This window comes from Salmo salar, chromosome 01 (assembly GCF_965601325.2).
Source record: "Salmo salar chromosome 01, fSalSal1, whole genome shotgun sequence".
Taxonomy (NCBI): domain Eukaryota; kingdom Metazoa; phylum Chordata; class Actinopteri; order Salmoniformes; family Salmonidae; genus Salmo; species Salmo salar.
This window is the reverse complement of record NC_138291.1, coordinates 135,584,648-135,609,191: the sequence shown is the minus strand read 5'-3', so window position 1 is coordinate 135,609,191 and position 24,544 is coordinate 135,584,648. Positions and strand designations below refer to the sequence as shown.

The following is a 24,544-nucleotide window of genomic DNA, read 5'->3' as shown; positions in this document are numbered from 1 at the left end:
GTGTCCGTAAAATGTACATAGTATGTATAAGGTAGAAGTAGAAGCCTAAGTGTTGATGTTCATTAGTTTACTCCAATTAGGGGAGGAGTGGTAGGGTTAGTGAAAAATAATAAACGAAAATATATTTTAAATATATATATATATATATATATATAGTAACCAAAAAAGTGTTCAACAAATCAAAATATATTTTAGATTTTAGATTCTTCAAAGTAGCCACCCTTTGCCTTGATGACAGCTTTGCATTCTCTCAACCAGCCTCATGAGGTAGTCACCTGGAATGCTATTCCAAAAGTCTTGAAGGAGTTCCAACATATGCTGAGCACTTGTTGGCTGCTTTTTCTTCACTCTGCGGTCCAACTCATTCAAAACCATCTCAATTGGGTTGAGGTCGGGTGATTGTGGAGGTCAAGTCATCTGATGCAGCACTCCATCACTCTCCTTCATGGTCAAATAGCCCTTACACAGACTGGAGGTGTGTTGGGTCATAGTCCTGATGAAAAACAACTGATAGTCCCACTAAGCACAAACCAGATGGGATGGCGTATCACTGCAGAATGCAATGGTAGCCATGCTGGTTAAGTGTACCTTGAATTCTAAATAAATCACTGACAGTGTCACCACCAAAGCACCATCACACCTCCTCCATGCTTCACGGTGGGAACCATACATGCAGAGATCATCCGTTCACCTATTTTACATCTCACAAATACACAGCGGTTGGAACCAGAAAACTCAAATTTGGACTCATCAGACCAAAGGACAGATTTCCACCGGTCTAATGTCCATTGTTCGTGTTTCTTGGCCCAAGCAAATCTCTTCTTATTATTGGTGTCCTTTAGTAGTGGTTTCTTTGCAGCAATTCAACCATGAAGGCCTGATTCACACAGTCTTTTCTGAACAGTTGATGTTGAGATGTGAAGTGCAATCTGGGGTGCAGTTAATTGCCAATTTCTGAGGCTGGAAACTCTAATGAACTTATCCTCTGCAGCAGAGGTAACTCCTTTCCTGTGGCGGTCCTCCTGTGCCGGTCCTCATGAGAGACAATTTCATCATAGCGCAATGATGGTTTTTGCGACTGCACTTGAAGAAACTTTCAAAGTTCTTGAAATGTTCCGTATTGACCTTCATGTCTTAAAGTAATGATGAACTGTCGTTTCTCTTTGCTTATTTGAGCTGATCTTGCCATCATTTTGACTTGGCCTTTTACCAAATAGGGCTATCCTCTGTATACCACATCTAGCTTTTCACAACACAACTGATTGCATTAAGAAATTCACTTTTAACAAGACACACCTGTTAATTGAAATGCATTCCAGGTGACTACCTCATGAATCTGGTTGAGAGAATGCCAAGAGTGTGCAAAGCTGTCATCAAGGCAAAGGATGGCTACTTTCAGATAGGTTTGCAGCCTTCAACCATACATGGCTTGCAGTACTCAGTAGTAGGTTCAAAATCCCCTGCCCTGCTAGGATCTGATTCGGGGGTTCTGCTGTCTCCAGTTCTGGAAGACCCTCAGGCCCTCGCATCTGCGGAACCAGCTGGCCCCTCCGGGACCCAGCTGGCCCCTGCTTCCAGATCCCTGATGAGCCTCGCCCAGGGCTCCCCACCTGGTCCACCATGGAAGTCATCGCTTTCAGCTGTTTTGAAAGAGTCACCAACCTCAGTCGCAGCCAGTGATCTGCCAACGACAGTTGTAGCTGGTGTGTCACATTCCTCCGCCATGGCCAGCTGTGACCTCTAGCCGTGGCCAGTCTCCCTTTACCAGCATCCCTTTACCAGCTGAGTTAGAGGATCCTCTGCCAACCCCCGTGGCATCCCATGGGGGCGGCCAGACACTGTTCCCGCAATGTTGTGCACTCTCCTCACGGGGCGGCCCCTAAGCCCCTTCTGTGCACCAGAGCCGGCACCCTCCAGGCCCCCATGGTTCTCTAAAGTGACACTGGCAATCAGCTGCCCCTCTAGTATGGCCAAACATACACAAGGACTGAACTCAATCCTGTCTGGTACCTTAGCTGCTCTGCCCCTCTGCCCTGTCTGTCTTGCCGGATAGAACTAGGTTAAGGTCTAAGCCCCTCATTGAGGCCTTTTCCAATGTGTGGATTTCCATAAGAAATCCAGAGGCGGCTGTAAAAAAAGACATGCCTGTGCACATGACTTTCCCCACAGTCCAATTAGGAGGATTTCTCCACTTCTCAGCTGTCCGTCACAGCCTCCTGGTTTCCACCAATGAGCGTGCCCGAATGCACATTTGGACTCTGACCCCTCCCACTCCGGGTCAGAGTGGCTATCGTTGTCGGCAGATGAAGACGCAAGTTTGGCTGCCAATCAAGTTATCAGTGCGTTTTAATCTGGAAGTGTTGTGCGTGCATCCACAATAAACCACCAAGATTACTTATATGATGTGTAACTGGGTGGTGGTGACCAAGAGAGAATAGAGTTAGGATATGGACACATCTGCATTGTTCTTGCCAGACAGCCTGTAGTGAGTCAGAACCTTTCTTTTTTTATCCCTTATTTTACCAGGTAAGTTGACTGAGAACACCTTCTCATTTACAGCAACAACCTGGGGAATAGTTATGGGATGAATGAACCAATTGTAAATTGGGGATGATTAGGTGGCCATGATGGTATGAAGGCCAGATTGGGAATTTAACCAGGACACCGGGGTTAACACTCCTACTCCTACAATAAATGCCAAGGGATCTTTAGTGACCAGAGAGAGTAAGGACACCTCTTAACATCCCATCAAAAAGACAGTACCATACACAGGGAAATGTCCCCAATCACTGCCCAGGAGAATTGTTTAGACCAGAGGAAAGGGTGCCTCCTACTGGCCCTCCAACACCACTTCCAGCAGCATCTGGTCTCCCATCCAGGGACTGCCCAGGACCAACCCTGCTTAGCTTCAGAAGCAAGCCAGCAGTGGGATGCAGGGTGATATGCTGCTCACCTTTTTTTCTTTTTTTTAATGTATTATTTAACCAGGTAGACTAGTTGAGAACAAGTTCTCATTTACAACTGCGACTTGGCCAAGATAAAGCAAAGCAGTGCGACACAAACAACACAGAGTTACACATGGAAAAAACAAACATACAGTCAATAATACAATAGAAAAAGTCTATATACTGTGTGTGCAAATGAGGTAGGATAAGGGAGGTAAGGCAATAAATAGGCCAGAGTGGTGAAATAATTACGATATAGCAATTAAACACTGGAGTGATAGATGTGCAGAAGATGAGTGTGCAAGTAGAGATACTGGGGTGCAAAGGAGCAAAATAAATAAAATAAATAACAGTATGGAGATGAGGTAGTTGGATGGGCTGTTTACAGATTGGCTAGGTACAGGTGCAGTGATCTGTGAGCTGCTCTGACAGCTGCTGCTTAAAGTTAGTGAGGGAGATATGAGTCTCCAGCTTCAGTGATTTTTGCAGTTCGTTCCAATCATTGGCAGCAGAGAACTGGAAGGAAAGGCCGCCAAAGGATAAATTGGCTTTGGGGGTGACCAGTGAAATATACCTGCTGGAGCGCGTGCTACAGGTGGGTGCTGCTATGGTGACCAGTGAGCTGAGATAAGGCGGGGTTTTACCTAGCAAAGACTTAGAGATGACCTGGAGCCAGTGGGTTTGGCGACGAATATGAAGTGAGGGCCAGCCAACGAGAGTATATAGGTCGCAGTGGTGGGTAGTATATGGGGTTTGGTGACAAAACAGATGGCACTGTGATAGACTGCATACAATTTGCTGAGTAGTGTGTTGGAAGCTATTTTGTAAATGACATCGCCGAAGTCAAGAATCGGTAGGATAGTCAGTTTTACGAGTGTATGTTTGGCAGCATGAGTGAAGGATGCTTTGTTGCGAAATAGGAAGCCGATTATAGATTTAATTTTGGATTGGAGATGTTTAATATGAGTCTGGAAGGAGAGCTTACAGTCTAACCAGACACCTAGGTATTTGTAGTTGTCCACATATTCTAAGTCAGAACCGTCCAGAGTAGTGATGCTGGACGGGCGGGCAGGTGTGGGCAGCGATCGGTTGAAGGGTGTGCATTTAGTTTTACTTGCATTTAAGAGCAGTTGGAGGCCACGGAAGGAGAGTTGTATGGTATTGAAGCTCGTCTGGAGGTTAGTTAACACAGTGTCAAAAGAGGGGCCAGAAGTATACAGAATGGTGTCGTCTGCGTAGAGGTGGATCAGAGAATCACCAGCAGCAAGAGCGGCATCATTGATGTATACAGTGAAAAGTCAGCCAGAGAATTGAACCCTGTGGCACCCCCATAGAGACTGCCAGAGGTCCGGACAACAGGCCCTCCAATTTGACACACTGAACTCTGTCTGAGAAGTAGTTGGTGAACCAGGCGAGACAGTCATTTCAGAAACCAAGGCTGTTGAGTCTGCCGATAAGAATGTGGTGATTGACAGAGTCGAAAGCCTTGCCCAGGTCGATGAATACAGCTGCACAGTACCTTAACAATCAGCATTAAGTACTAGCAGGTGAGAGCATTCACAGCCAACAGTTCATACAAGCTCCAGCTAGCTGTTTTTACAATACTGTATGAAATGCAGTCATTTTGACATATCCTATTCTGTAATGGATATTCTATGGCAAGCAATTATTATTGGCTTGAAATGTTTCAACATTTCTGCTTCATGTCTGTTTTTTCCAACAACAACAAAAATGTGGTTTATGACTCAAGTAGTTACCTTATTTGGTATGTGTTTGTAAACTCAGCAAAAAAAGAAACGTCCCTTTTTCAGGACCCTGTCTTTCGAAGATAATTTGTAAAAATCCAAATAACTTCACAGATCTTCATTGTAAAGGGTTTACACACCGTTTCCCATGCTTGTTCAATGAACCATAAACAATTAATGAACATGCACCTGTGGAACGGTCGTTAAGACACTAACAGCTTACAGACGGTAGGCAATTAAGGTCACAGATATGAAAACTTAGGACACTAAAGAGGCCTTTCTACTGACTCTGAAAAACACCAAAAGAAATCTGTGTGAACATGCCTTAGGCATGCTGCAAGGAGGCATGAGGACTGCAGATGTGGCCAGGGCAATAAATTGCAATGTCCATACTGTGAGACGCCTAAGACAGCGCTACAGGGAGACAGGACGGACAGCTGATCGTCCTCGCAGTGGCAGACCACGTGTAACAACACCTGCACAGGATCGGTACATCCGAACATCAAACCTGCGGGACAGGTACAGGATGGCAACAACAACTGCCCGAGTTACACCAGGAACACACAATCCCTCCATCAGTGCTCAGACTGTCCGCAATAGGCTGAGAGAGGCTGGATTGAGGGCTTGTAGGACTGCTGTAAGGCAGGTCCTAACCAGACATCACCGGCAACAACGTCGCCTATGGGCACAAACCCACCGTCGCTGGACCAGACAGGACTGGCAAAAAGTGCGGTTTTGAGTCGCTGTTTTGTCTTACCAGGGGTGATGGTCGGATTTGCGTTTATCGTCAAAGGAATGAGCGCTACACTGAGGCCTGTACTCTGGAGCGGGATCGATTTGGAAGTGGAGGGTCCATCATGGTCTGGTCCGGTGTGTCACAGCATCATCGGACTGAGTTTGTTGTCATTGCAGGCAATCTCAAAGCTGTGAGTTACAGGGAAGACATCCTCCTCCCTCATGTGGTACCCTTCCTGCAGGCTCATCCTGACATGACCCTCCAGCATGACAGTGCCACTAGCCATACTGCTCGTTCTGTGCTTGATTTCCTGCATGACAGGAATGTCAGTGTTCTGCCATGGCCAGCAAAAAGCCTGGATCTCAATCCCATTGAGTACTTCTGGGACCTGTTGGATCGGAGGGTGAGGGCTAGGGCCATTCCCCCCCAGAAATGTCCGGGAACTTGCAGGTGCCTTGGTGGAAGAGTGGGGTAACATCTCAGAACTGGCAAATCTGGTGCAGTCCATGAGGAGGAGATGCACTGCAGTACTTAATGCAGCTGGTGGCCACACCAGATACTGATTGTTACCTTTGATTTTGAACCCCCCCCCCCCCCCTTTGTTTAGGTACACATTATTCCATTTCTTTTAGTCTGTGGAACTTGTTCAGTTTATGTCTCAGTTGTTGAATCTTGTTATGTTCATACAAATATTTACACATGTTAAGTTTGCTGAAAATGAACGCAGTTGACAGTGAGAGGACGTTTCTTTTTTTTTTCTGAGTTTATGTTATTGTTGCAGTGCTCATTGCAGTGGTTTACAACTTTATTTGACTATTATCGGTCAGTGTGAACTGACTGTGAGGAAGAAAGTAATCATATTGTGCACCCTACAGACCATTCCTTGATACTGCAAGATAATCTGAAAGTAGGCCTACTATAACGCCAAAGCAGGCAACAAATGAAAAGGATATTAGCCCTACACTATCAAGAGCATCATACTACATTACCACTACAATACAATAAAACACGTTATCTTATTCACAGGAATTCTAATAGGTTAGAATTACAAAGCAATATTTTGGAATTATTTTAGTGATTCATTTTTTGGTCATCATTTTTGGTGACTTGTACAGGGAAATGTTCTAGATATCAATAGCGTGCAATAAAGGTAGGCTACATAAAGTTATTATTATGAACTGAAATGAAATAAATGTACTCAAATGATATTATGAATTATATTAAATATTTGAATCCTTGATGTATTACTTATATATACGAATAGGAATACGTGTTTATGAAGTTTCCCTTATTTATGTGAATAATGAAGCGTGTTGAGCCTGAGCGCCATGTCAGACAGAAAGAGTCAGCAGGTAAAGTTTCCATCATCGAGTCCATAATATAAATTGTGTTCTGGCTCCAGGACTGGAGGGGGTTTCACGCCCATTAGTCCAGTTCAATGGCTTTAAGTATGAGTGGTAGAACTCGTGACGGTCATGAGAATTCCTTTCCTCCCCTCACAGTTCTAACCTTTTCTCAAGTCAGAGATTTAAGCAAAGAAAAGTGAGACTGAGAGCTTTCGGGAAAGCGCTGGGAAGCAATTTAGAAGGACCGGACCCTTCACAATCTAATTATCTACTTTAGGTAACTTTTTCTACATAAACACAGACCATTGATGGACAGGTCCATTGAGTTTTCTTTTGAACTAAGAAAAAAGTATTTTAAATGATTACATTTTCAAAATGATCAATTTATTTCAATATTGATAGAAGCCTAGGCTATACAATGTTGATCAAGTTTCAGATTTTCTGTTAGTTATGGTACAGGCTACATTATGCTGCTGCAATGAAATAACATTATTCATAGCCCTACAGAAAATATTATAGGATATAAAATGTAAATATCTTCTGATTTGTTGATATGTTACTTTGGAATTTAGCCTAAATTCAATTTGTAGCTACGTATTTTAGCGGCAAAATGTTCAATATACTTCACCAGTGGATTAGCCTATATAGTTTAGCCTGTTATTGATGTTGAAATAAACGTGTAATAACGGTTTCCTACCGTTTATAACGGTAATTGCACCATGTTCCTCAGGTGTAAAAGTCTGGATGGAAAGAGATGCCTCGCGGTGACTTCAACGTTTATTTTGCAAGCAGAGGACAGCATGTTAGGGCCGAAGAGTTCGTGGATTTTATTGACTCTAACTAAAAGAAAAAACATTAATTGAATTGATGTTTTCTGATCATTTATATTATTTGTAGAGTTAAACTGGTAGTTAGGACTGTATAGAATATAATAGACATTCAGAAAACGTCATTCGATTTGTTATCCTATCTTATATCTTAAAATTGATCCATTGGTGAAGAAAGTATTATTCATTTATTCATAATACTATCATTTGTTTGGTGCGCCACAGGGCAGCTGGCATAGCTCTGTTGGTTGTAATTCTCGCAGCCCTTCTCATCGTCGGATGCTGGTATTTCAAGAGGAGAAGCGGGTACAAAATGATCAGGGTAAGAATTGTCCAAGCTGCACTTTCCTTGCATGACAAAGGGTGCATATCTCTATAGTATAATATGGCTTCATCTTCTCCCCTCTCCTTTACTTCATATGTAATGATCTGAAGAGAATAGGCGAAAGCAAATAGGGATATACAGTATATGTATCTTTCACCTGTCCAGTTCTTTCACAGATCTATAGGAGATGGAATAGTGGCAATAGGTAATCGGTTGCTGTCCAACAGGGTTTATTCCTCCTGTTCTCCTTACTAATGTTGCTGTTTTCTCCTGTTTTCTCCCCACAGAGCCCAAGATCAGGGTCCCTGCCATTATTCAGTAGAGGACAGTTCAGCGAGGGAAGAGCTGCAGCAGATAACAAGATGGGCCTCAGTGAGCTCAGACCTGTGGTAAGAGACTCAGACTGGATGTACTGGGATGTCAATGGTCAGAACGTTCTTTTTTTAAGAGTATTTGATGTTTTATTGAATGGATTTGTCCTCTATTGCTGCGTTTACACAGGCAGGCCAATCCAGATATTTTTCCACTAATTGGGAAAAAGATCAGAATTGGGCTTCCTGTGAAAACACAGCTGCAGGTTTAAATCTGTATACAAAGACAGAAGTGAGGAGTGAAGAGAGAGTTTCTGTTTATGCGTAGTGGTGGAACCAGGATTCGATCACATGCTGCAGACATGGGCAGTTATGCGCTGGAAGGCAATAGTGTGACCAACCCATGGCCATGATCATTCTCTTATCATAGCATACTGCATTCATTCGGCTATACACAACACAACCATGAAGGAAGGACCTATAGTTCAAATCTCCATTACTTTTCCTGGAATTAAAGGGTTCTTTGTGGAATAAGGGGCACATGAGCTGCCTGGTGCAATATGGCTGCTGGTGGTGCAGTCAGAGATTATGTCTCCAGACATCAGGAGGGGATTACGATCTGGAATTCATAGGGCCCCAAGGGGTGCATAATTTTACTTGGAAAGGGCATTTTTCGACATAAGGGCTTTTCACAAGACTGAGCCGAACCAAGCTGTACTGAGCTGACCTATGCATCCATCATCATTGCAGCAATCATTACGAAAAGGACGATGTGAAAAGAAAATATCCAAGCCAGCACAGTTTGGTTCATGTCGGTACAATACTGTGAAAAAGGAAATAGTATTTCAATTATCAGAGGGGTTTATCCTGGTTGTTTCCTAAATGGTGTGTGCATTTGTATTGATGTGTTTCAGCTTCCCAATGCCCCTCCTGCCTATGAGAAGATCTCATCAGGACACCTACCTCCTCCCTACTCGCCATAATAACAACAGTCCTCTGTGGGATAACCAAAAATATGAAACTTCATGTGTTATTTCATTAAACACATGCTCAAACTTGTGAAGAACAAATATTTTGTTCATAGAATTATTCTTCAATATTTGGGTGGGGGGGGGGCACTGTAGTTTCATGTTAATGTTTTGACCTTTTAGCTCCACAAGCTTTTATTTCTGAAGGCTGCTCAAAGAACAAGACTTTCTATCAATCCCTGTATATGTAAACATAACAATATTGTGCTTAGGAAATTGTTTGTTCATTTCAGTGATAACCTAGCTTCTGCCGAGTCCCCAACAACCGGATGTTCTGGTTTTCAGGAGAAATGGAAAGCGAGCCTGTGACGCAACTTCCGCTTTTGGACTTTTACAAGGCGACGCTCCATCTTAACTCCTCCACATTTACTGGATTGGTTGAACAGTGCAGAATAGAACCTCCCCGGACAATATTTTTTCTTCTCGTCAAGACCAGTATGTAGGGGATCTAGTTTCAGGTGTTTCTTTTATGCCTGCTACGTTACATTAATGATAACCAAATTTGTAGGAGCTGAGAATTAGTTGAGAATTCCTCTGAAGTTAATGACAACAGCTTACCGGCTTGATTGTTGGCTTATATATTTCAAAATGTACTTATGAGGATTTGGAAATTACACATTTCAATAAAGAACTCTTTTTTTTTAAACACAGTTGAGTTTACCAAGAGCCTCATTCACATGAACACCACAAAACTCTTCTGGAGGACAGTCGCACCATTTATTTCCATGCAGAAATGTCCACAGTTATCCAATGACAATGTACCCACTAAGTATTTTGAGAAATCTATGATAGGAAAAATAAATAAATATAACTTCCAAAATGTTTTATATTGGCTTCGACAAATCATTTAGAAGTTGCACTTCAATCATGTAAAATGCTATTTTTTCCCAAATAGTTTCTGGAAATAGAATAGAACCAATGTAATTACATTTGGACACTGACCTGCCTCTTGAGTAGGCAACACACATCTGAAGAACATACTACAATAGGTCTGAGGGAAAGTCCTAAGAGTCTGGTAGATAGAATAAAACAAGTGTTGTTCCAATCTAAGGAATTAAATGGATATAATTTCAGAATTATATTCAATGTCAATGAAAAGTATTACCATCACATTCAAATCCATTTGCTCTACCCTGCAATCCTAGCAATTTACAACATATTTATTACTGGCCTTAAAGGTTTTAAAAAAACTAAAAATGTCCAAATTCACATTTAAACTTTGTGAGAAGGCAACCCCAAAATGCTGTTAGCTTAAAGAAATAGAAAACCATCACAAATACATTTCCACCTACATTTCTTGAGCAAACTGAGTCAACTATAGAGTTTATCTAGCATCGCTTAAAACACACTCAGATATGCAAAGTAAAAATGCAGCTCAACCAACCCCCGCCTTCTACCAAAAACATTCTAGAATGTTCTAAAGCAGTCCAGAACACCAAGTTAGCTGGAATATGTGTCTGCTTCATCACAGACACTGGTACTGGCTTTCAATCTCAGTCTTTCATTTGATAGGTCCACTTCTCTCAGCCTGTGTAGGCATTAAGGGATTGGCAGTATTTGCGCTAGGCAACGGCACTCTCCCAGTGGAGTTAGGAGTAACAATCAACGCAGCCATAGACTTGTTAGCCATCTCTGGCAGGCCTGTGATGTTGGTAGGGCCTCTAGCCAAATTTAAAACAGCACCATCAGGACTCACTAGTAGCTTGGTGGTGGGGCTGGTTGTTTGCACTGCTGATGCAGGCGCCTGTAAAGGCTGCAAAGGGGGCTTGCCCAGGCCCAGTATTTGCTGCTGCTGAGGATTGGATAAAACAGTGGGCATGCGGATAGTCTCTGCCGACATTACCGTCCTGATAGGTTGTGCTGGTGTCATGATTATAGTGCAGTTGGATGGAGGCACAGTTGCCACAGGAGACGCCTGTTTGCTACTGAAAGCACTCCTGATGGATGGTATGGTTGCCACGGGTAGAGTCTGCAACCTGGAGACAGTGCTCCCTATTGGGGGAACAGCTACCGCCGGCAGCACCTGTGTCCGGGTGGAGACCACTCCCATAGGTTGCATGAATGACATTAGCTGCTGTGCTTTGAGTGGTGTGTTGACACCAAGTGCTGTGTGCAAAGGGAGCTGTTTTGATGGGCTCTGTGGAACTCCTGCAATTTGAGCTGCACTGGGACTTCCTGGCACGGAAGAGAGTGAGAAGCCGCCCATCCCTTCAGGTTGAGTTAAATGTGGAGCTGCAACCACATGAGCTAGGCCAGTGTGTATGGTGGCCGGAGCAGGGAGCCAGTGTGAAACTTGTGGAGAACTGGTGGTGGTGCTGGTGGGCGATAGTGGGGCTCGAACAGCCACCATCTGGCGAGGGACAGTGAAAGAGACAGGGAGAGAAGGTCCAACTTTCACAGTGGATGGTGCTGCCAGGGTTGGGGATCTAAGTGCTGCTTGTTGAGGCTGGTGTGTCCCGGGTGGTCTGGCCATTCTGGGGCTTTGCGCAGGTAGGGCCAGCCCAGGTAACATTGGCCCTTGTGGTACACCGGTGGTTGGAATCACTATCCTGGGACTAGGAGCTGCCACAGGCACTGCGGGGCTGGAGATTATGAGGACATGCTGGCCAGGCCCAAGGCCTTGAGGAGGAACAACAAAACGGGTGTTGTTGAGGAGAATCTGCGTGCCGCCTGCAAGAGTAGCAGTGGTGTTGATGACAATCTTTTGTTGCAAAGTGGTGGTGGTGCTGGAGACAGGATTGGTATTACCAGCTGGCTGTACTGGAGAGGACTGCTGAGTGGATATAGGGGCAGTTGGAGACTGTGGAGTGCTTATCATCTGAGCAGGTCTGGCGACGCCGACAGCGTTCTGAGACTGAGAAACCTGTGCCGGTGATGTGAGGGGGGATGTTTTGACAGGACTTAGCGGCGTAGTGATTGACACAGGTAGTTGTGTGTTGCTGGAGATCAAACCTCTGATTATAGAAGACCCTGGCTGCCCAGCTACCTTGATTCGATTGGGGATCACAGAGGATGAAGGGACACCTTGTAGTTGAGATCCAGTCAGCAGTGTGGAGGATGGCAAATGTGCAGTGCTAGTGACAATATGAGACGATGTGGTTGCAAGAAGGCCCGACTTTGAGGCAGATATAAATGTGTTTTTTAAAGTAGATTGTGCGAGTGCACTAACTGGCCTGCAAAGGTTTGCCTGCTGTGGTAGCCTTATCTGAGAACCTGGAAGGAGATTGATGCTCTGGACCTTATTCAAAGCTCCGAAGTTAGCGCTGCCAATGGCTTGACCAAGGTTAAGTCCGATCTTCATTGCTTCAGTGGATATCGACATGGTTGGGGATTGTGCGGTGGGTCCAGACACTGATGATGGCGGTTTTGGATTACTGGTAGATGGTGATTGGCTGATGAACATGAAACTTTGACCTGGAAGAGCAGAGGGAGCCGTGGTGGAAGTGACTTTGGTTGCAGCCACAGACGTGATGTTCGAGGAGGGAGAGACCAGGATGAACTTAGTGAATGGGGGGGACCTCTCATCTGGACCTACCTTTTTCAGAACAGGTTTGGTGACACACTGGACCAGAGACGTCTGGGTGGCACCTGCTGGTTTACCAGGTACAGTGACAATGCTTTTAAGTAGCTGTGCGTTAACAGCAAGTGTAGATGAGAGAGTGCAACCCTGGTTTACAGCAACGTTAACATCAGAACTCGCCGTCTGACTTGTGGCCATTGTAATGCCAGCAGTGATCGGAGACTGGCGTGTAGTTGTTGAACTTGTGACAGTTGAAGACCCTAACAGTGAAGGTCCTGATCGCGACTGGGCTACAGGTGAGCTGGTGACTACAGGGACTGTAGTGGCAGCAGGTGGAAACGTCTTGGACACGAGGAAGGCTTTGAACTGTGGAGAGATGTTGATGACAGGGCTGGCAGGTATCAAACCAGGTGTACTCTGGTCAGATGACTGCACCTTGACAACGCCAGTGTTGCCCCCCCTAGTGGTGACTAGAATGGACTGCGAGTCCCTGATGCATACAGTCTTCAGCTCTTGTTTACGGTCCGGAGGTTTGCTTGGATCAGTAGCTGCTGCACTGGTGGGGTTGGATCTATTTGGTATAACATTTTGGGTAGTGCTACTTGCTTTGCAACGAGGGAGTTGCACAACCTTGTAGCCTGGAGTTAGAGATGTCTGCAACCTAGGAGAGATGGTAGGAGAGGGTGTTCTTCCCTTTACCGGTGGCACTTGTTGTATAGCGATCCGGTTGTCATGACGTTGAGGCATGGTGAATCCAGAGCTTTGTGACAGTGGAGTGGACTCTTTGGAGGCTGGGACCTGGAGAGTCCTTAGTTGCTGGGGCAGACTTTTATCCTCCGACTTTTGAATGAGCAAGTTCGATGGCAGGATGACCACTCGTTGCATTATCTTATTCCCTGTTTTCTGGTCCAGGATTGGCTGTACTTCGATTTTCACAGGGCTCCCATCTTTCCTGACCAGACCCATGCCCTCAGGTATCTTGTATACAACGTGTATGGGGCTCTTTGGTATGGGCGTGGTATGGACTGTCTGTGAGTGTTTAGATGTTGGTGTTGTTGGTTGTGGTAGCTGTCGAGAGCTTTGTGGTAAAGAAGGTTGAAGTTTGGTAGCTTGCATGGAAGAAGCACAGTCCTTGCTTTGTGCCTGACCAAAATGGCTGATAACACCTGTACCAGGCTGATGATGAATTAAGGTCACTTTATTCCCTACACTCTTAGCCAGCAGGGTATGTAGTTGAACAGGCTTGTAGGTCCCTTGGAAACCAGCCATAGGTGTTACAACAACTGAGCTTGTCTCTCCAGCCTGCTGTGCTGCTGGATTTGCTTCCCTGGGTCGGTTTTCCATTTCTGATCCTTCAGGAGAAGTTGTCATCCTGTTACTGCCAATCCTGCCTATCTTAATGAGACTTGGGTCCTCGTCTATAGCGCTGTGCAGGCGCTTCAAGCCCCGAGTGGAAGGTCTATGCTCATTCAAGGTCAACATCTCTTGTCTGGTTACCACGGTGAAGCTGCCTCTCAATGACTCTGCTCTAACCTGCACCGAGTCCTCTGCAAAAAAAAATTTAAGTTCAATGTATTAATTCTAAAATGCCCTGACAATTTTTATTATGTGGTTTCAATGCATATTTATTCATTTAACTACATAAATGATTAAGAACACATTCTCTATTACAATAACGACCTAACCAAGAGGGTGCAGGTTAAACACACTTTACCTCCTTAGTATATGCCGCTCCTGTGATTTATGATTCAATTGTACCAACAAATAAAGCACAATTTACCTCCTGTCCACAGAATTCTCTGAACTGTCTGGTCCTGCTGTTGCCGCTCCTCCTCTTCAGTCAGTCTAGTGTTGTCACCTGTGCTTCTGTCCACATCCTCTGCCACCCACTCCTCTCTGACAAAGTTGTCATAGTCAGGGTGCTTTTTGAAGTCATCATAATCCTTTTTTAAACGTAGCCTGTGGGGACAGATGACATAACAGGCATCGAGAAGTCGGTTATGTGTTTTTGCCGGACACAGCTTTAGGTTAATATAACTGCCTTCAGGCAAGCGCCTTACCTGTTCCTATGGAAAGCCTTGACCAGTTTGGGTTCCCATGGGGAGAGCTCGTTGAGCAGCCTTATGAGAGTGATGTGCAGATCTTTCACTGCTTCTCTCCTGAAATACCACCTTTCCTGTAAGTCCATTAAACACATGACGTCAACAATAAACAAACCCAATGCTTGAAAGCATTAACCACTGTATTTCGTATTCTCGATTTTGTATACTCCCATAGTAGACAAGCTATAAAAATGTGTTCCCTCCATCATTCATTTTTACATTGTAATCCGTCCATACTGTATGTAAAAGTTGTTTCTGTATGTAATGTTTTATTGACACAGTACAGTCAAACCAAAATACAAAACATAAAATATTTATTACTTTACTAACAGATCTCTTTTTGGTGTTCTCCAGCTCATCCAGCTCATCCTCTGTCCTGCTGATGAGTTCCCTCAGCTCCTCTAGACTGGTGCACACCAACTGGATTAATGGAGTAGAGAGTCAGATGGGGAAGAGAAGGAGAAAGACAAATCAGCATGCATGGATTCAAATTGCATATTAATTCCTATTCCGTATTTTGCATTAAAACAATACAAAAAAAAAAACTTGGGAAAAACTGTGGGGCTTACCCTAAATCCATGTTCAACTGGGAGTTGAGGTTTCTTCTTTGAAGACAGCTTTTTTCCTGCTGAGAAAGAACATTATTTTACTGAGTAATTAAGACATCAATCAGCCAAAGCATTTTAATTGATTTAAAACAAACAGGAGGTGTTTTAGTCTCTTGACGGGTTTTACATAATTTGGCCTAACAACTTCAAAAGCTTGATGTAGGAAGACAGGATTAGCATGCAAAGCAGAAAGTTATTTTACCCACCCATTTTGCGTTTTTTTCTCTTGTCCTTTTTCTTGATGTTGGTAGCAGCTCTCTGCAGGGTGGATCTAGCTGCCTTGGCCTTGCAGAGTCGGGTCCTGTCTGGTCTGCACTGTCCACCTGTTGCACGTACCTCCCTCTTTTTTTTCCTTTTCTTTTTCTTGGCCCGAATCCTGTCCATCTTATCCTCTGTCAAGTTCATCTTGCGGGGGTGGCCAGTCCCAGAAGCTGAGGTTGTTGATGCCTTGTTCTTGGCACAACGGCAGCGATGATTGTCTTTGGACTTTGCCCCCATTTTGGAGACGCATCTTGGACATGGCCTCAGCCCCTCAGTGAGTTTGTCCCTGTCTACTTTAACATCAGTCTGTCTCATTGGTACAGCCACACTAGGCCTACCTGTTATCTCACCAGGGGACTTCCCCGTATAGCTGTGTTCCCCCACACTGAGATGCGTCTGACATGACTCTGAGGATGACCCTGAGGAGGATGAGTCCGACCCCTCTTCCTGTTTCACCTGGAGTCTATCAGGCCTATATTCCACTTCCTGTGGCTTTTTCTTCACACACCCTCTGCCCACAAAGTCCTTAATATGTGAGGAGGAAGTAGAAGAGCCAGTGTGTCTGTTCTGTTTAGGCTTACAGTCCTCCTTATCACCATCCTCTACAGAAACAGAAGAGTCATCATCCTCCTTCATTCCCCAGGTGTGAAACGACCCACCCCTGCTCGTACCCCCGTTCTCCCCTTTAATCCTACCACCACTCATTCTGTCAGAACTAGGTTTCTCCTCATAGTCCTCCGTCTCCATGGAAACCAAATGCTCAGAGTCCTTCTGCTCGTCCGAGTCCTCTGATATTCCCTCATCAGGCTCCACCCGCCTGACCCAGACAGCTGGAAAGGGGAAGTCAGGGGGCATGCTGGCACTCTGGCAGTAGATACGCAGGTCCGCCCCGCAGAAGTGCGGGAAGTGGATATAGGCGTTCTCATTCCCGTCGTAGCCCAGGATGGACTCGCGGCACTCGTGGATGGGCTGGCCCAGCACAGCGTCCTGCACATCCTTCTGGGTCTCATACACGTTGTCACACAGGCCTTTGAGCAGCCACACACGCTGAATGAAGGGTAAGAGATGGAAGGGGTTCTCCTCCAGGGGGCTAACCTCCCCGGCCGTCCTGAAGAACTGATGGGAGAGGCCGAGCTGCTCAGCCATCCTGCCCTGGTCCTCCGCCGTACCCATAGCATAGTACCAGCCCTGCACCCTCTGACGCAGCTCGGACTCCCAGCGGCGGTATGTGAGGGCTGGGCGGCGGTGGAGCGTCCCTCTCCTCTGGGGCTGGCAGAGAAGTGAACTCATGATCTTGGAGAGGAAGACGCTGCAGCGAGGCATGAGAAGACACCGCTCCAGCTCAAAGAACACTATCTCTGGGAGGTTGAGAGCTGCCTGGGCCAGGCAGAGGAAGTGGCCGATGGCAGGGAGTTCCCACAAGGTTTTCACGGGATTCTGGGCCACCTGGGAGAGAAGACTGCGCTCCCACTCCTCTACATCCTTGGCTGAGGTTTCCTCCGCCTCCTTCTTCTCCAGCTCCCGCTGCCTAAAATCAAAAATGAAGGATGAGTTGATGAAGCAGATATGGGTCATTCCATTTGATTTCAATCACTTTCTGACTGCACCACTTTTGATTTGAACAAAACGTTCTATACAATAGTTTGACAACCCTGTTCATAAGGTTTTAAATGATATCAAACTCAACCCTTTATATGTTCCAGTGATGAAGACATGGACGTCTCAATGGTAGGATATGCAAAATGGATCAACTTTGAGCACCTTAATCTCCTAAATGTTTAGGCATTCAGGTCCAAAAATGTACTTTCCAACCACTTCTACCATGGGCTAATATGTATGGAAGTTTTTGAAATCAAAGGGAGTGTGGTCAAAAAGTTTTTGAAATCAAAAGGAACTACTAAAAACTGAGTCTAACAATCCCAGCCACATCTTTGATATAGTCATACACAGAATTAGAATTAAATATTATAACACTTGTTTTTGTAACCCTGAATGTATAGTATCATTGGATTAAGTAGTCTATGGAATTTGTTTGTTTTTATTCTGACCATGGAGGGAATCAGGACATAGAAAACCCAACATCTGCCTGGCCTGGCCTTAGCCTCAGGCACTGGAGCATTATATTACATTTCATCCATATCTTACCTCTTCTCTTCCTTGGCTTTCTGCTGCTCCTCCAGCCTGAGTGCCTGGATCATGATGGACTCATTTCCCCCCACTGTTATAGTTGCCAGGCTGCGAGGCACGGACCTCCGTCTGGTTGAGGTGCCCACAGGCCCCCTCTCATCCTCGGTCCCGAAACGACCCTTGGAGGTCACCACCAGAGTGGTCTTCTCTCGCAGCGTCCTGGTTGGGCAGGTTGACAAAACAGAGCATCATAGGGTTAGGGTCTCAGTAGTTTCATGGGTCAAACAAACACTACTGATGTCAAAGGTTAAATTATGTAATAAAATGTTGTTGTTTTTTTTGTTACTACTATAGCAGCAAATCGATATCATTGAATGTGTGTTAAGTGTGAATGAACGTAGCCTATGTACAATATGCAGGCTTTGTAATGAATGTACACCATTTTACAAAAGTTTGGGGTCACTTTGAAATGTCCTTGTTTTTGAAAGAAAAGCACATTTTTTTGTCCGTTAAAATAACATCAAATTGATCAGAAATACAGTGTAGACATTGTTAATGTTGTCAATGACTATTCTAGCTGGAAACGGCAGATGTTTTATGGAATATCTACAGTTGAAGTCGGAAGTTTACATACACCTTAGCCAAATACATTTAAACTCAGTTTTTCACAATTCCTGACATTTAATCCTAGTAAAAATTCCCTGACTTAGGTCAGTTGAGATCACCACTTTATTTTAAGAATGTGAAATGTCAGAATAATAGTAGAGAGAATGATTTATTTCAGCTTTTACTTATTTCATCACATTCCCAATGGGAATGGTGTTTTGCGGGTACAGTTTAATGAAGCTGCCAGTTGAGGACTTGAGGCGTCTGTTTCTCAAATTACACACACTAATGTACTTGTCCTCTTGCTCAGTTGTGCACCAGGGCCTCCCAGTCTTTCTATTCTGGTTAGAGCCAGTTTGCGCTGTTCTGTGAAGGGAGTAGTACACAGTGTTGTCCCAGATCTTCAGTTTCTTGGCAATTTCTTGCATGGAATAGCCTTCATTTCTCAGAACAATAATAGACTGACGAGTTTAAGGAGAAAGTTTTTTGTTTCTGGCCATTTTGAGCCTGTAATCAAACCCACAAATGCTGATGCTCCAGATACTCAACTAGTCTAAAGAAGGCCAGTTTTATTGATTATTTAATCAGAACAACAGTTTTCTGCTGTGCTAACATAATTGATAAAGACTTTTCTAATGATCAATTAGCCTTTTAAAATGATAAACTTGGATTAGCTAACACAACGTGCCATTGGAACACAGGAGTGGTTGCTGATAATGGGCCTATGTACGCCTATGTAGATTTTCCATAAGAAATCTGCCGTTTCCAGCTACAATAGTCATTTACAACATTAACAATGTCTACACTGTATTTCTGATCAATTTGATGTTATTTTAATGGACAAAAAAAGTTGCTTTTCTTTAAAAAAAACAAGGGCATTTATAAGTGACCCCAAACTTTTGAACGGTACTGTATGTATGCAAGGCTTGCACTTTCTTACCTTGACAACAGTGTCAACTTCTGCTCAAGCATAATTTCCAATTTCTGCGCCTGTTTAGAAATCCAGTGGTCGACCCCATGGTGCCTGTAGCAGTTCTCTAACATCAGCCTGAAGTCTGCCACAAACTCTGTGATGGTTTCATACTCCCGGCTAACAAACTTCTCCTCCATCCTTCTGAAACACATGGACTGCTTAAGTTGACCCTCGGCCCTGTCAGTGTGGTCCTTGAAGCCAATGGGGTGCAAGAATGGAGTCGTAATGCCTTTGTGCTTTTCCAGGAGAAACCCGTGAAATATCCTATAGGCCTGCTGTAACTCATAGCTAAGGTCTTCTTCAACTCTAACTGTGGTAGGTATGTAGACCTCAGGTAATGACAGATCGTTTGAGATTTCAGGCACCCCATGTCTTAGTGCAAAATCATTGGTAGAACTACCGTGGGAAAGAACATTTACATTCTCCAGGGAGGTTCCGTTGCTGAGTCCTTCAGTGACTAGCCTGCTGCATTGAGTGCTGTGCCACTTTGAGTCTGATGATGATACAAGGTGAGCCTTCTGCTGCTGAGATCCTGAACACAGTTCACTCCGACAGTCTTGGTTGAGAGAAAAGAAAAGACTGTGGTGGCTGTCCCTTTTGTCTGACATGTCGTTTTGTGGGACCTTGGATGGGTTGCAGGTTTCAGTTTGCACTTTCATGTTGCTGGCAGCCCTGTATTTCAATAGGACGTAGCTAGCTAACCAACTGACAAACTGTCCCACTTTTATTGGGTAACCTTGCTAGCTAGCTAGCTAGCTAGCTGACCGCAGCAGTAGCATAACGTTAGAACGCTTTGTTGCCATCTTTGAAAAGCAGCTCGCACAATTGGTAGTGGATATTATCTCCTGACAATTACATTAGGGTCACATACATAACTTGGCGAGCTAGTCCTTCCTTGTTTGACTCTTCAAAACATTCACCGGCACGTGCAATAGAGTTGACAATACAGTGTCAGTGGTAACTAACTTTAAGTCAGCTAACGTAGCTGCCAGTAAGCTAGCTACCAGCTGGATACTGTAGCTAGCCAACATGCCTTAGCTAGTGCTAGCTAGCTACTAGTTGGTTAACGGGACATTATGAGAAATGTTATGTTGACGTTAATTTGATAACTAAATGAACGAAGAATGTTAGTTATGTGGGGTTTATTTAGTTAACGGATCCACCACAAACTATCTAGCAAACGATTAACAGTAGCCAAGTTCACTGGCTGAAAGCAAGCAAGCAGTTAGCATGATAGCTAAACGAAGTGAAGTGTATTTCAACATTTGCTAACGTTAGCTAACTATTGGTCTTCCTTTCCTTAGTTTGGTACGTTATGATGGGACCGGTAGTCTACATAATGGAGAAATATATCTTAACTTACAAGGCTATTACAGTAGCTACCCCAACAATCTGCGACTTCAGTTCGCCTCCAATACAAGCTACTACAGTAGTAGCCAAATTGTCTCCTCTATCCGAGCTCATTGTTTCCAATGAAAGGCCTGCGTCTGTACTGTCCGCAGCAGCGTTAGCAGGGAAAATACTGTGATTTACAGGAAAGTTAGGCAACACAGCAATGAATCCTTGCTATGATGAGCCAACGAAACAAGCTTAGTAAGATAGATAAGAGCGATTCAGCAAGATAAACCTTGCTATGTAGCTGGTAGCTAGCCAACGTTAGTGGGTTAGCTAACGATTCATGTAAATTAACTTGAACATTTCTAAAACAAAATTAAACTAGCTAATGACAAACAAAGTAGCTTCATAACTGTAGCGATTTTGCTAACTCAGTCAACTAAACGGTCTACAAAGCTAAGTAGCTAGCGGTTCAGTTACACTAGAGTCGAGAGGCTATGCTATCAAAATATTCCCCGAACGTTGTTTCTTCGCAACCTCCTCAGTGCGTGCACCCTGACGTAGTCGCGTGTCACACATTTTATTTGGGTTAACAATATATAATTTTTTATTTGTGTTTCATAACGTAGATATTACTTTTATTTGCATCGGCCAATATAAGGACGATGTCATTGTTTATCGAATTGTTCAGAACGACAGATTGCTACCTTATCAGCTCGGGGATTCGATCCAGCAATCTTCTGGTTACTGGCCCAACGCTCTAACCACTAGGCTACCTGCCTTCCCTTGACTGGAGAGTAATTTGGTAAATAACGCTCACTACACTTCTCACCTATCCTGTTAAAATGGTTTCTGAGTTTTGTTTAATCAACAGAGGAAAAGCATGTCAGTTTTTCCATGTGCAATTCACGTGAGGCTGATGGCAAATTGACCGATAATTTTGAAGACTATCAGTGGGGTCAGTCAAGCTTCATCAGTTTATAGAGGTTGACATATGCACGCTCGAGCCCCATTTAACAAAAGTGCGCGTGCACAATTTTTTTTTAACTTTGCGTGCGCCAGTTTTCCTGCAAAGCTTGGTATTTATCAAAACAAGCTTTATTTATACAGCACATTTCAGACATTGAATGGAACGCAATGTGCTTTACAGGAAAAAACGATGAAATAAAAGCTTAAATATTTACTACACAACAAACATAAGATTAAAAAAAACAAAAGAATGAAGCAAACTGAACAACTAAAAAACAACCTAAGGAAAAGCAAAAAAATATGTATTTTGAGATCTCTTTTAAATATATCCACAGTTTCGACCACCCTCAGTTTCTCTGGCAGGCTATTCCAGAGGCTGGGGGAATAATAACTAAAGGCTGCCTCTCCATGCCTCTTGGTCCTAGGCTTTTGGATTGTTAAAAGGCCAATGCCAGGGGACCTGAGGGACCTACCCTACTGGGTGCCTAACTTAAAAGCATGTCTGACATGTATTGGGGTGCACACGTGTGGATGATTTAAAAACCAATAGAATAATCTTAAAATTAATTCTAAAACTCACATGCAGCCAGTGCAGAGACCTGGTGTAATGTGTGCTCTCCGTCTGGTCTTGGTCAGTACCCGTGCTGCATCATTCTGTTTGTTTAGCAGTTGACCAATGGCTTTCTTGGGAAGACCAGACAGGAGAGCATTACAGTAGTCAAGCCTGCTTCTAATAAAAGCATGGATGAGTCTCTATGTATCAGCCTGAGAGAGAGAAAAGGCTGTATCTTGGAAATATTCCTCACTTGGTAAACTATTTTGATCACATTCCTAATGTGTGATTTGAAATTTTGTTCAGAATCTAAAATAACACCTAGGTTTTTTACCTGGTGTTTTATCTTTATTGCCCGTGAATTAAAATGTGCGGCAAGATTCTCTCTCTCTGTTGCTTTGGCTCCAACAATAAGTATCTCCTTTTTGTCTTGATTTAGCTGGAGGAAGTTGAGAGCCATCCAGGTATTTAAATCAAGAATACAGTCTAATTTATTTGTGTAGCTAAAATCCTCTGGTGAAACGAAATGTACAGTTGTGTGTCGCCTGCGTAGCAGTGAAAATCAATGGTGTGTTTTATGATAACGCTGCCAAGGGGTAACATATATAAACTGAACAGCACCAGACCCAAAATCGAACCTTGTGGAACTCCACATGTGATATATATTTTCTCTGAGTTATGTTCACCAAGGGTGACAAACTCTCAACTGGTTAAATGGGTCCTAAACCAATTTAGAAGTGAACAGGAGAGACCAACCCACCTCTCCAGTCTGTCCTGAAGGACTTCGTGGTCAACCGTGTCGAATGCAGCACTTAAATCTAAGATTACAAGGACAGAGAGCAGGTTGGCATCTGTGTTGGCTCTAAAATACTTTAGCACTTTAACTAAGGCTCTGGGCTGTGGTGGGCATGAAAACCCGATTGGAATTTTTCAGAAATAAAGTTGTCATTTAGCTGTTTGAACACCAAAGTTCTCCAGAATTTTGCTTAAGAATGCAAGGTTGGAGATTGGCTCGGTTTCCCCATAGCAGTTGTAGTACAGTGGGGAAATGCCTGTGAACAGGGAGTGATTAACAACAACTTGCACTTCTTCAGATATGCAATTAAAAACTGTTTTGAAAAATGTGGTGAGGAAAGTATCGAGAAGGCAGGTAGAAAGCTTCAATTGTGATATCACTTTCCTGAGCATGTTTGTGTCAACCAGGGAAAATAAAGCCATAGTGCCTTTGCATGATAGACTACGGCACATACCATCAACTTTCTCATCAGGTCTTGGTTGACTGATACCCAGCCTAATGTTTGTTATCTTATCTCTGAAATATGCCGCAAACTCATCACATTTATATGTGGCGTGAAGTTAACATAGGTTTGCGGGGGTAGGACTTATCAGGCCTCAATGGTCGAGAAGAGCACCTCTCGAATTATTCTGATTAATCGTGATCAAATTAGAAATTGGCGTGATCAAATTGGCATTTCTAACTGCCTTGTTATATATGCCAAATTGCTATCTCAGAATATCATAATGGACCTGCAACTTTGACTTTCTCCACGTATCACCGTTGAACTGACTGGAAAGTATGGATATTTCCACGCAAATCTCAGACCATGTGTATGCACAGTTTTTAGTGGTTGATCAACTGTATTGCAAGCAAAGATTGAAGTTTGATGCACGGGAATTATAATAATGGTAGGCTGATAAAAACGTTGGTCTAATGATAAAACTGATGCATTTACCGTTGGCAAGAAGATCGCATAGCAGAATGTCGCCAAATATATTTATTTTACTTTTATTATTTAGGCCTAAATCACAATCATATTTCAGGGCATGTCTCTCCTTTTCTGATATGACTGGGTTATTCCCGCTACACAACGAATATTAGACTACCATTTGTCCATCGCTCATTCAAAAGCCATTGCCAACCATGCTCGAATGTAAATAGACCGGCCGCCTATGACAGATTGGATCACTTTTATTTAAAAAAGGTGCTATCTAGAACCTAAAAGGGTTTTTCGGCTGTCCCCATAGGAGAACCATTTAAAGAACCCTTTTTGGTTCCACGTAGAACACTTTTGGGTTCCATGTAGAACACTTGAAACAGAGGGTTCTACATGAAACCGATGATGTGTATAAACCCTAGATGACTGACAGGGGGCGCTGTATTGAAGCCACCGCGCAGCCTTCATGGTACTCCTCCTCAATTTAAAAAAATAAATTGGAAGCTTTAGAA

At 43.8% G+C, this 24,544-nt stretch overlaps 2 protein-coding genes across 5 annotated transcripts; one reads left to right on the top strand and one right to left on the bottom strand.

The window, feature by feature from the left end:
- Positions 1-6,902: 6,902 nt before the first annotated feature.
- On the top strand, positions 6,903-9,913 carry LOC106561430 (melanoma antigen recognized by T-cells 1). Its single transcript, XM_014125400.3, has 5 exons — positions 6,903-7,049; positions 7,503-7,588; positions 7,825-7,921; positions 8,212-8,313; positions 9,150-9,913. The coding sequence occupies exons 2-5, from the start codon at positions 7,527-7,529 to the stop codon at positions 9,216-9,218; spliced, it is 330 nt and encodes a 109-aa protein (XP_013980875.2). The 5' UTR covers positions 6,903-7,049; positions 7,503-7,526; the 3' UTR covers positions 9,219-9,913.
- Positions 9,914-9,966: 53 nt separating this feature from the next.
- Positions 9,967-21,361, bottom strand: LOC106561418 (putative bromodomain-containing protein 10). 4 transcript variants are annotated; one of them, XM_014125371.3, is made up of 8 exons: positions 19,428-21,361; positions 17,900-18,100; positions 15,700-17,282; positions 15,455-15,513; positions 15,207-15,305; positions 14,844-14,959; positions 14,564-14,742; positions 9,967-14,330 (listed from the first exon to the last, which is right to left on the bottom strand). In XM_014125371.3, exons 1-8 carry the CDS (start codon positions 20,117-20,119, stop codon positions 10,765-10,767), a joined length of 6,495 nt encoding a protein of 2,164 aa, XP_013980846.2. In that variant the 5' UTR covers positions 20,120-21,361; the 3' UTR covers positions 9,967-10,764. The 4 variants fall into 4 exon arrangements, with proteins under 4 accessions (XP_013980846.2, XP_013980865.2, XP_013980856.2 ...); XM_014125390.3 differs by having other exon boundaries at positions 15,216-15,305; XM_014125381.3 differs by having other exon boundaries at positions 15,455-15,510.
- Between the last annotated feature and the right edge of the window lie 3,183 nt (positions 21,362-24,544).